This window comes from Durio zibethinus, chromosome 7 (genome assembly GCF_047325235.1).
Source record: "Durio zibethinus cultivar Kanyao isolate XHJ-2024 chromosome 7, ASM4732523v1, whole genome shotgun sequence".
NCBI lineage: Eukaryota > Viridiplantae > Streptophyta > Magnoliopsida > Malvales > Malvaceae > Durio > Durio zibethinus.
This window is the reverse complement of record NC_143168.1, coordinates 23633390-23646267: the sequence shown is the minus strand read 5'-3', so window position 1 is coordinate 23646267 and position 12878 is coordinate 23633390. Positions and strand designations below refer to the sequence as shown.

The 12878-nt window shown below is 27.2% G+C and overlaps 1 protein-coding gene across 1 annotated transcript; it reads right to left on the bottom strand.

Annotated features, from left to right (window-relative positions):
- Window positions 1–7799: 7799 nt before the first annotated feature.
- Window positions 7800–11144, bottom strand: LOC149518205 (uncharacterized). Its single transcript, XM_089764363.1, has 5 exons — window positions 10897–11144; window positions 10712–10773; window positions 10338–10399; window positions 8373–8431; window positions 7800–8259 (listed from the first exon to the last, which is right to left on the bottom strand). The coding sequence occupies exons 2-5, from the start codon at window positions 10753–10755 to the stop codon at window positions 8014–8016; spliced, it is 411 nt and encodes a 136-aa protein (XP_089620489.1). The 5' UTR covers window positions 10756–10773; window positions 10897–11144; the 3' UTR covers window positions 7800–8013.
- Between the last annotated feature and the right edge of the window lie 1734 nt (window positions 11145–12878).

The following is a 12878-nucleotide window of genomic DNA, read 5'->3' as shown; positions in this document are numbered from 1 at the left end:
ACAACCATTTTAATTTGTGGTAATCAAAGGTTCAAGGATAGCTTGACCATCAAAAACTCTTATCCAACTTACCCATCATCCATACAATACTTGATTGTAAACAAAGCAAATGAAACAGGAGCAAAATAGCCATATGGATAACATCGAAAAAGCTTTAAGAAGAAATAAAAGAGGAATTAACAAAAATGATGGAAATGCTAGAGAAATTAGATAAAGGTAAAATAGTAAAAAAACCTCAAATTCAAATGAGAAACAGGATATTGTGGATCTTTTACACTCTTTTGGCTTTGGCCCAACTCAAAGCCAATCTCTTCAAAATACATAAGCCCCACAGATGCCATTTTTTATGGCATATCCTGAAATGCCATTTCATAGCTACACTAACCCTACCTTTGGGGCAAAATCGTATGATCTAATTAAGATTCCTAATTTTAATGATCTTAAAGAGAAAGAAAGATTGAAGATGAAAACTTCTAAGATGGTGGATGATTCATACACGCAGCAAATAAACCTTTTAAAGGAGAGAGTGCAAGCTATCGAAGAAATGGATTATTTTGACTCTATAGATGCAACTTAACTCTGTTTAGTCCCAGATGTGATCATTTTATTAAAATTTAAAGTTTTTGAATTTAAAAAATATGATGAGACAAAATGTCTGATAACTCATATTACCATGTACTGTCGTAAAATGATAGACCATACTCATGATAAGAAATTATTGATGCATGTGTTTCAAGATAGTCTTACTAGTTTAGCCACGAGGTACTATATTCAGTTAGACCGAGCCCGTATCCATTCTTGAAATGATTTGGCAAAAGCATTCATTGCCTAATACCGATACATTATAGACTTAGCTTCAGATTATCTATCTCTATAAAGCATGAAAAAGAAACATTTTGAAAGCTTTAAAGAGTATGCTCAAAGGTTGAATGATATAGCTACTCAAGTTCAACCAGTTCTTACTGAAAAGGAAATAGTAATTTTATTTATGAGTACTTTGAAGCCTCCATATTATAAGAAAATATTTGGGAATGCCACAAAAAATTTTACCGATATGGTGATCTTCAGGGAAATGATAGAGCATGCCATTAAGAGTGGCAAGTTTAAAAAAGGTGAGACCTTCAGTACAAAGAAAGGTAAGATGTCTAAAAAAATAAAAGTAAAATTTAAGCTGTGAATTTTGAAGGACAACAATTTAGAAGTTATGCTCTATACCCACAACCAATATATCTTGCCTATTATATAGCTATTAATCATGTTGCACCAATTTCTTACCATCATATTTCATAACCAGCTTACCGACCAAAATACCTATATATAGGCCCAATCTTATTACTACAATAGCTTTAATGCTTAACAACCAAGCAAGTAATTTGAGGAGATCTTGAAACAACCTAGAAAGGGTCCACATTGATTCTATCCCTATGACTTATACTGAGTTATTCTCAAAATTGGTTAAAAATAACATAGTATCTCCAATTATTCTAAAACCATTAAAGCCACCATCTCCCTAATGGTATAATGCTAATGTCACATGTGATTATCATAATGGGAACGTGGGTCATTCTATAGAAACTTGTCCTGTTTTCAAGTATAAGGTATAAAGTTTGATCCGAAAAGGCCTGGTGAGCTTTAACGAATTAGAGGGATAGATATCAGTGAAAATCCTTCATCTGATGACACATAGGCATAATTTTAAGAAGAACAAGGATATTGATACTGGTTGAAAGTTGCTTGGATTTCTTTAGGAGCAATGCTAAGATTTCTTTTATATAATAAGATTTCATTTTTTATCATTTTATAAAAGGCTAGTTGATGCATTTCATTACATTTTTTCTTTCATCCAAATCATTATTTTTTTTTTACTTTTCATATCCATTTTATTCTCATTCTTAAATTCCAAATGGTGAATGTTTGGACAATTATAAATAATAATTTTGAGATTTAATTTTGAAAACTCATTCATATTGATCTGTGAAGATTATTTGAGCAAAAAAAAAGTAATTTGTGAGCGAATATCATTCATGAAAAATAGATATATCTTGGAGGCATCTAATCAGTTTATCTTTGTTCAAAATATGATTTTCAAAGAAGGCATTCACATTTGAGATGAAAAATGACCATATTTCTTTTACGGTTTATAAAAATAAAATCATTCATTACTACCCATTTTAAGCCTCTTATGATTTTTTTCTAAAAAACCCCAACCAAGGATTATCTTCCATATCAAGGGGCAAATTTTGAAAAAAACCTACTTAGAAAGGAAAAAATTAATAGATTACAAAAGATCTCAAAGATAGGGAGTGAAAAGAAAAAAGAACCCCTTATAAAAAAAACAACAAAAAAAAATGAATGCCACAAATGATTTAGGGCAAAATAGTGAGAATTCTTTTGTGAGGAATAAGATAAATGAAAAAGGAAAAGGTAGTGAAATAATGTGGAATGGGATAAAATGTCAAGTTGCATCACATGATGGGAAATGATCTTTTGGTTTGAACCCTTTAAACATCTGTCTTGAGCATATTTTATTCATTTCTTTCATGACCCCTTACAATAACCTACATTACAACCGTTAAAAGTTCATTTTAATCGAATGTAAATGCTTGAATTGAATGATCATATGTTAGACTAAGGCATGCTTGTGATAGAACAATGGCATTGTGCTATATTCTTATGTTTTAGAGATTGATGTTTGGGGATACTAATAATGGATAAAGTGAAAAAAAAATAAAAAAATAAAAAAATTGAAAAATAAAAAATGAAAAAAAAAAAAAAGAGAAAATGAAAACTCAAATTGAAAATTCGAAAAGACGATTTAGGTAAAAAAATCTAAGTTGAAAACTAAAAGGATGGTTCAATATATGGAAGATCAATGTCATCTGAAGATTTTCTGAAACTGGGAGTGTGAGAGCTCAAAATGATTTTGAAAGTCAATAGAATGAGTTTTTTAAAAAAAAATCCTAGATTATCTTAAAAATTATTTGAATATTCATTCAAACACTTACCCTAGTGACATGTTTTGAATTTATTCCTTGATCTATTTATTTTTGTACCAAACTTATTCTTGTATTGATTTTTTTTTCTCTCAATTCACTTTACCCTCACTCATTTTGGCTTCTCTAGAATAAATTGAGAAAATATATGATTGCATTATATTTGTCATAAATTAAAATGATAATAAATGAATGATAATGTCCATAAAAGATTCATACATTCTTTTGAAAAGAAATCCAAGATAACAGGGGCAAAAAAAAAATGAAAAAGATGAAAAAAGGTTGAGAAGTTAATTTGAAAAGGCAAATGTGGTACCCAAATGGTGAATATGGTGATGGATAAACTAATATAATATGTTAGTTGTGACTAAATGCTAGAAATAATATGGATCTATTAATGAAATTTGTGAATTGATTCTGAAAATGGTACTGCTGGAAAGTTAAAAAAGAATCTGAGATGGTAGAGTCTTGAGAACCTTATTACCACAATCAATTAGAATTTCATGGTATTAATTTTAGTTACATTTGCATTACATTGTTGTTTGAATAATGAATGTACATGATTTGGTGAATATTCGAATATTTGTTTTGATGATTGCATTCGCATCATGTAGTGAACATTTGAATCATGATTTAAAGTATGGCATCTATATTGTTGTAAGAATTTGGGTTATTGCATTTGCATCATTATCATACAAAATTTGACTTTGGTAGGAGAATTTTGAACTTTTAAAACCTCAAATAAGGAAAATTTTTCATGATTAGATTTTTGACAAGGAAAACATCTCAAATGTTAAAGTTATGAAACCTTTTGAAGAAGCATTTTCAATGTTGAGGATGATTTGTAAAACCTTCGAGCATAATCTCTACGAATTTTTAAATGACATTTTTTTTATGTGAGTCCCTAAAGTTTTTTATTAGAATCCTTGAAATGTTGAATGTGAAACACTAAAATTTTTAAAATAAAAATCTTTGAAGTTTTGCTTATGAATCTCTAGAAGTTTTTCAAATGCAAATATTTGAATTTTGTGAATCTTTAAATCTTGTAAACCGAAAAATCTTGCAAATCTTCATTTCTTGTGAATCTAAGTTCTTACAAATTTTTAATTCTTGCAAATCTTAATTCTGGTGAATTTTTAAAATCTTACGAATCTTTAATTTTTACAAAATTTTAAATCTTACAAATATCCGATTCTTACGAATTTGAAATCTTGCAAATCTCCAATTTTTGTAAATTTCCAGTTCTTGCAAATTCAAAATTTTCGCAAATCTGAAAATCTTACAAATTTTCAATTCTTGCTAATATGAAATTTTTACAAATTTTTGAATCCTGCGAATCTTTGAAATGCAAACCTTTGAATTTTAAATTTGTGATTTTTTTTAACTTAAATTGTAAATCTTTGAGTTTCAACTTTTATTGTGAATTTTTTATTACGAAATTTTTGAATGCTTCAGATCGTGAACTTTTAAAGTTTTGAAATTTCGAAATTGTTGTAAAGTCAAACTTTGGTTCCATCTAGGTCATTTTGTTTTGGATTTTAGCTTATGCTAGATCTTCCTTCGGTTCAGTCTAAGTGAATTCAAACTTGGGTTTCATCCTTGTCATTTTGTTTTGAATTTTAGCTTATGCCAGATCCTTCTTCGGTTTAATCCAAGTTACTTATCTTAGACTTCGGTTCCATCATATCGTTTTTATTTTGGATTTTAGCTTATGCTAGATCCTCCTTTGGTTCAATCCAAGTTACTTATTTTAGACTTCGATTCCATCCAGGTTATTTTTATTTTGGATTTTAACTTATGCTAGATCTTCCTTCGATTCAGTCCAAGTTAATTATTTCAGACTTCGACTCCATTCAGATCATTTGTTTTAAATTTTGACATATGCTAGATCCTCCTTCGGTTAAATCCAAGTTAATTATTTTAAACTACGATTCCATCCAGGTTATTTTGTTTTAGATTTTATCCTATGCTAGATCCTTCTTTGATTCAGTCCAAGTTAATTATTTCAGAATTTGGTTCCATCCAAGTCATTTTGTTTTGGATTTTGGCTTATGTCAAATCCTTCTTAGGTCATTTTGTTTTGGATTTTGGTCTATACCATATCTTTTTTTTGGTTCAGTTCAAGTTATTTATTTTAGATTTTGGTTCCATCCAGGTCATTTTGTTTTGGATTTTGGTCTATACTATATTTATCTTCAGGTCATCCCATTTTCAAGCTCAATTCAATCTACACCAAAGTGTTTTCTTTCTTGAATAAAGTCTTGATGGATGTTTACATTTTTACGTAATTCCTATTTCACAGAAACTACAAAAAGAGGGACAACTGCAGACATTCTATTTCATCTCAAGTTATTGGGCATTGGACCTAATCAATTTGTTTTATTATTTTATTTATTTATTTTTACCATTATTTTCAAAATGAGTAAAAAGAATAAAAAATGGATAAATCAAGTGATATGACTTTGTGTTTGAAATTTGAAGTATTAGGTTAAATTTTTAAAATTTGGATATCCTTTTTTAAACTCAAAATTCAGATCATTAGGGATAAAATGTTCAATTTTTTTGAATTAAAATTCAATCTTCATCATGTTATTTAAACCTTGGTTCGACAGAGCAAAAAACATAGAGTGAAAATACAAAGTAAAACCCAAAGGAATCAGAGTGAAAAATACAAAGTTCATCCTCTAGCCACGGCCACTAACCCTTTCATCGTGCATGGTTATTATTCCCAACACAACTTTTAACAGCCCCAGTTCATAACCCACCTTCTTTTATAATCAACACAACACATTCAAGCAAATAGAAAATCACAAAAAATAATTTAGCAAAAAACACAAAGAGAAAGAAAACCACTAGCCAAAAATCCATTATCACCAAATTACTTAATCCTACAACCCACAAAATTGCCTAATCCTACTACCACTGAAATTGATGTGACCGGAAGCCCAAATACCTATTACCAAAAACCAATCACGCAAAACCTAGAATACTTGAAACCCAATAGACAACCCACCATCAACCTAAGATCAGTCATAATAAGCAGCAGCAAGAAAGGCAATAGTGGTTGTGACTCATGTCGGCATAACAACAGGATCATAGAGTAGGGTTTCAAGTGCAAGATTTTATTGTGACTCACATTAACAGAGCAACGACTATCAAAGAGCAGGTTTCTAGTGTAGGATTCTTGACTGAAATTTTAAAAATGCAGGATTTTTAACTAGAATTTTAAGGTTGAAGAAAGGAAAAAGCAAAAAAAGAGTCATTGAGCCTAATTCACTCTTGTAGCCAAGCTTTTTTGAGCCAAGCCGAGCCGAGACTTGTTTGGTATTTTCTTGTGTTATTTTGTTTATTTACTTAATTATTTTTTGATAAATCTTTGTTCTAAAAAAAAATAATAGAAATAAAAATAATTTTAAAATTTCAAAAAAAGTTAAAAAATCAATTTTTCTTAAAAATAAAAATTTTCAAAAAAATTTTTTGAGAAAAAGTTAAGGTATCAATTTTTCTTAAAAAACTTCAATAATAAAAAAGAGGTTTTAAAGAAAAGTTAAAAATATAAATTTTTCTTAAAAAATAATTTTTTTAAAAAAATATATATTCCACAAGAAACATTTTTAAGGAAAAGTTAAAGTATTAATTTTTTTTTAAAATAAAAATTCAAAAAAAGGTCTTTTCGATGAAAAGTTGAAAGTATCAATTATTTTTGAAAATAAAAATTTCAAAAAAAGGTCTTTTTGAGAAAAAATTGAAAGTATTCATTTTCCTTGAAAATAAATATTTCAAAGAGGGTATTTTTTAGGAAAGTTGAAAATATTAATTTTTCTGTATCAATTTTCCTTAAAAATGAAATTTTCAAAAAAAAAATTTTGAGAAAAAGTTGAAAGTATCAACTTTCCTTGAAAATAAATTTTTTTAAAAAAAGTATTTTTGAGGAAAAGTTGAAAGTATCAATTTTTCTTGAAATTAAAAATTTTTTTAAAAGTTATTTTTGAGGAAAAGTTGAAAGTATCAATTTTTTTTAAAAATAAAAATTTCAAAAAAAAGTATTTTTGGAGGCAAAGTTGAAAGTATCAATTTTTCTTAAAAATAAAAATTTCAAAAAAAGGTATTTTTAGAGGAAAAGTTGAAAGTATCAATTTTTTTTTTAAATAAAATTTTCAAAATGTTTTAAGAAAAAGTTAAAAATATCAATTTTTCTTGTATAAAAGCATAGATTTTTTAAATAAAATAAAACAAAATAATGAAAGAGATCCCTGTCAAAGGTTGAAGCATTATTTTTTTTTTCTTTTCCTTTTTTGAAAATTTTTTAATGTTAAATAATCTGACGACGGAGCCTCTACAAGAGAAATAATAATTTTTTTGTATACTCTTGAAATGAAAAAATTTTCTTTATTTTCTGCAAAAAAAAATTTGAATCAATTAAGAATAATTTTTAATAATTAATTATTTGGTAAAATTTTTAAGGCTTAATGGATAACACGAAATCTAGCTAGCACCATCTTTCGATTGGCATTGTGCAGGTGTTATAACCTTTCTCACACGTAACTGTATTTTCGGACTTGATTCTGGTTTTGCAAATATTGAATCTACCTTTTAAGGATTCCTAAGTCAAACTTAGGATTTCTTTTTAAAAAAAAATAGATTTCAGTTAGGTGTCCAATCGTACCTAAATAAAAAATATTGATGATGACTCCTTAAATCAATGTCTAACGATACGTCTACGAATCTAAACGTTAAGACAGTTGATTGCGTTACTGAGGCCCAACCCAGAGTATATGAGCACTGGACAATCTTTAAAGTTAAACATGCCGAAACAAAGAGGTTTTATTTATAGTGCCATTCCACCAAACGGTTTTTCAGACAAAGGGCAAAAGCAAACTGAGACAAAGCAAGCAATCACATCAAACATATATATAGTATGTTTTTTTTAAAGCCCTACTCGAATCTCCATCAATTCTGGAAAAGCGTAGTAAGATTTTTTTATTTATCAAACTCTCGAATAGGGTTGTTTATCTTTGCTTCAAAGCAAATCGAGCTCCTCCATCAGCAACATCTCCGTTGCCCGCATTCTCACAATGCCTTTGATTCCACTAATCAGCTCACCCCTCAGCTCATTCCTTCTCATTTTCAGCAACCTATATTCTGTTTCAGTTTCTGCTGCATCTTTTATGGTTGCCTTAAGTGACTCAACCATGACCCTTTTCTCCTGTATCTCATTTTCCAATCCAGTTTTCATCATCTTAACCTGAAGAATTTCTTTCGCTTTCTGCTTGGGCAGACAAAAAGAATGTTCCAAACCATAAAATAAACATCGTATTTTATAAATAAATAAATATATATATATATATTGTTATCAATAATTAATCACACCATATATACCTGGATGCTTGATTTGTACAGTTTTTTTCGAACAACTGATCTGCTGCTTTTCCCTTTTCCTTTTAAGTGAGACAGAAGAAAGAATAGCTAGAGTGAAGACTTTATTTCAAATTCTATTGAAAGATAATATCAATAATTAAATACAAAATAAAAATAATTAGATTCTTTCTAAAAAAACCCAGAATGCCATTATTTTTTACTATATATTTTATATTTATGAAAAAAATTATAATAATTTTATATTTTGATGTTAAAATTAAATCTATGACACATAGAATTCAAGATTCAAATTTCAATAAATCTAATCGCGATAATGAGGCTTAGTAAGGTTAAGAGTCAACTAAAACATGGACTAAAAGAAGAAAAAGATTAAAACATGCTGCAAATTTGGGAAAAAAAAAAAAAGATGAACAATAAATAAGCACCAACTTGAGTGCAAAAATAAGGAATGGATTCGTACAAAAGGTTAGGACCTTGAAGAAAGTAAACAAGGTTGGTAAAAAAAAAAAATAGAACAATTGAAAATGGAAACAATATGTTTTCCTAGTTTATAAAAAAAAATGGATTTCATGTTGAAAGGAAAGCAACCTAACAAAGAGAAACTGATACAGAGGGGAAGCCAAGACAGAAAACAAAGACATGAAACAAGGTGTATGAAGTAAAGTACTTTTTTGCTCAATAAAAATTAAAGAAATAATTAAAATTTTTAGAAGAATATTCCTTAATATAAATATATAATACATTATATATATATATATGAGCTAAGAAAAATTAACGCAAAATTATATAATGTTTTTCTGAACATAGACTTTATGATTTTAATTCTTTATAGCTAGTTGCCTCCTATATATTTAAACTTCCAATTTATTACCTAATTCCTTTTTAGAAAATACACAATTTAAAAGTTTACTAATTACATTATTAAATAGTTAGAGTTTTACCCTTTTGATGTTAACATTGTAAATTATCTATCTATATATTATAAAATATATGTAGATAAAATTTGCTTTTTTGTTGAATATTACAGTGTGTATATATATATATAATGAGAATAAATGAATTACATAAAGAGAAATTTGATGAAAAGTAATAAATTAACATAAGTATTTAAGAAACTTTTTAAAAAATATAGTTTATAAAAGTTGAATGCTAAAATTGCCATCATCAATCGTCTTCTTAATCTCAAAACTGATTTTGAAAAAAATATCCTTTCTTCATATATTTAGAAAAGCAAACTATTTTGTTGATTCCCTTACTAAGCAAATATATTCGAATCACGAGTTGGTCACTTGGCTTTAATTGTACACTTGTCTTCTTTATAAAATTAAAAAAGGCCAAAAAAGGATAAACAAGTAATGTGCAAAAACCTTCTATTAGCAAAAGGGAGCTTTTGCAAATCCGTCCTTGGATAAGACACAAAAAATGTCATAATTACTTATCGATTGACTTTTTGTCTGTTAAATATTTTAAACTTTGAATTTTTTATATTTACAATTTATAAAATGTGAAAAAAATATTTTCTAAAAACTTTAAGTGAAAAATTTTTTTTAGATATATACTTTGCAAAATTTAATTAATGAAAATATTTAAAATAATAAAAGTTAAAATTGAAAATTTTTAATGAAAACAAGGTCAACAACTGACAATTTTATTAGGACAGAATGTGTATTATATATATTTATATTTATATATATATATATTTAGGGTAGAACTAAAACACCAAAATTGAGATAAGAGAAGGATTAAATTCAAACTTTAACCTCAAATAATGTAATACATTCTCTTCTCAAATTCTTTCATAGTATTTGGATCGATATTTACTTCATTACAACACTTAATTATTGTTTTAATTATTAAATATAAAATATATATATTCACATAAGAAAAGGGTTTTTCATGCATAATAATAGAGAACCTTTTGTTTTTTTTTTTTTTATATCCCAGAGGTAGACTTTGCATACTCACCGAAACTTGTCATGAAACCGAGCAAGGACAAGGATTTTTTCTTGCCAAGTTTCTCGTATGACCTGCAGGTAGATTAATGGAGTGTCAGATATTCAAATATATATACATATATAGTAGAATTTAAAAGGAAATTTGGTTTAATAATTTCTATTTATTTTTAATTACTCTCTTTTTAGTTAGTATAATAACAAAATAGTAGTTAGTTAACATCTTCTTTCTAATGCCAATGAACTGATAAGCTATTTGCATTGTTGGGTTTTTCTTCATTCAAGTTTTTATTCCGTATTAACATTAATAACCGCTAAGCATGGCCGGACTCTGTGATATTCAGGTTTTCGTAGCAAAAGAACATCAATCTGTCTCCGACAAATTACCTTTTCCCTTCTTTGCCCCTTTCTTCAATCATCCTCAATTGCATCCTTTGCTGGGAAAAGCCCTAAACGATATTGTGAAGGATTATGATCCATGGAAATAGGCCAACAACAGTAATAGAAAACAAATCAAAACAATAAGATTAAAGAGAATATAAAATATTATTAGAAGGATGAAACAATAATACCTTTTGATTTTTGCAATAATTACCGGTGCAGATTGCCTCGTCTTCCTAATAGCATGCTGCTTGCATGTTTGGTGGACCAATATTCATTCCTAGAGCTTGTTTTGTTGTTGCCGCGTTTTTGGGCTCGAGTTCATGTATATATAGAGTCAGATCGCGTGGGCTTCCAAGGTTCATTTACCTTAGCCTTTGAAATGATGTTTAATTTATTCCCATCCTTGGGACTTCCGATTGTTTTTTTTTTCACTCCTTCCATTGCATAAAAGTTTTCATTGGTTAATTTTTAATGGTTAACTATTTTCAAGTTTGATTTAAAATTACTTTAAATGTTTTTAGTGAATTAAAATTTTATATATAAATTATTTCATTAAAAGTTTCATTTTTTTTTTTTTTTGCATTTTAATTGGTACTAAATTGAAACTAAAATGAGGCTGAATTTAAAAATTTTGATAATGAAGATTTAAATAGTGTCAAAAAAATCTTTTTTGAAATAAAGATAATTTTTTTTTTTTTAAAACCTGACTAATGAATTAGTAGTGAAATACGTGCACTAATCGTTGAATCAAAAGCTCATTTACTTTTGGTTATTTTATTTAAATCTCAAATCTCATCAATGGTAACAATTTAATTAATCCTTATGCTTTTGTTTATTTTGAATAAATGAAAAATGCATTGCTTATGTAAATAACTATCTTTTTGAAATTAGAATATTTTAAATTATGTCTAATAGCTATTTAATAGTAACAACTAAAAGAAGTTTTAATGTAAATAAAATAAGTAAAACTTTGAAGACTTACAATGTATAGAAAGATGAGAAAAGTAAGCCAAAAAGCTTAGCAAGTTTCTAGTGCTCGACTTTAATGAGCCTGGCTTAACTTGAGTTAATTATGTAAACGACTGAAACTCGACCTAAGTTTAATTCAATCAAACAATGTTTGAGTGAAAATGGCTTCACCTAAACTTGGCAATGGCTTGATCAAACAATGTATGATCTATATTTTATAATGAACTTCTATTAAAATGATATATATTTTATAATGAACTTCTATTAAAATGAATTTACAGTAAGCGGAGAAGCTACTCCTATTAAACCCTTAAATAATTATAAACATTTCACCAACGACATTTTTTCATGATGAAAATCATATTTTAAAAGTGCATTTATATTTGATACATTTTTAGGATATAAATATATACATTTAAGTAAAGCATGAATCATAAAATAATAAAAATTTTAAAAATATTTCTAATGATAAGGTGACAAATTGTGGTTCATGTGATATATGAACACTCCGAATTGCCAACCGCTTTATTCATTGATAATATTAATAATAATGTAGATATTATCAAATATAAATTTTTAAAAATAGTAAAATGTAAATTCTTAAACAATTAATATTAAAAAAATCATCATCATATTGCAAAAGAGAGTTACAAATATTGTAATAAAGTGGGTAGGCCAAAAGTAGAAAAATAAAATTTAATTGAAAATTTCAAAAATTGGCTCTATTCCCCTTCTTTTTTTTAGAGTAAATTGTCTTGTCTGTTTTAGAGTAAATTACCTTGTTTTCACTTAAATTTACCAGATTTGTTCTTTTTATAAAAATATTTCATGATCAATAAAATCTTTTTGGCCACTCAATGATAAAAGTAATTAACCCTTTCAAGTGACATTCTACATTGTCACTATACTTTCTTTTCCAATACAAAAAAAGTCGTACGTGTATATAAGAAAATTACATGAATTAAAATTAAAATTTTGAATTTATTATCGTTTCTTAAAAATGATTAATGAATCAATTAGGTTAAGTTTTAAATTTATCATTGTACTTTGATAAGGTGATATATTCACGTAAGTTGTGTGGAAAAAGTTTTTTTTTTCTTAAATTCTTTTTAAATTATTTTTTTAGATTAATATGACATGATCACATTAAAACTAAGGAAACATAGAAATATATGAAAACTAGATGTGCACTTTCCACTAT

Coding starts and splice junctions, on each gene's coding strand:
- LOC149518205 (XM_089764363.1), bottom strand. CDS start 10,755: ATGCAATTGAGGATGATTGAAGAAAGGGGCAAAGAAGGGAAAAG. Junction 10,400..10,711: donor AGGGGCAAAGAAGGGAAAAG/GTAATTTGTCGG, acceptor ATCTACCTGCAG/GTCATACGAGAAACTTGGCA. Junction 8,432..10,337: donor CGGTTTCATGACAAGTTTCG/GTGAGTATGCAA, acceptor CTCACTTAAAAG/GAAAAGGGAAAAGCAGCAGA.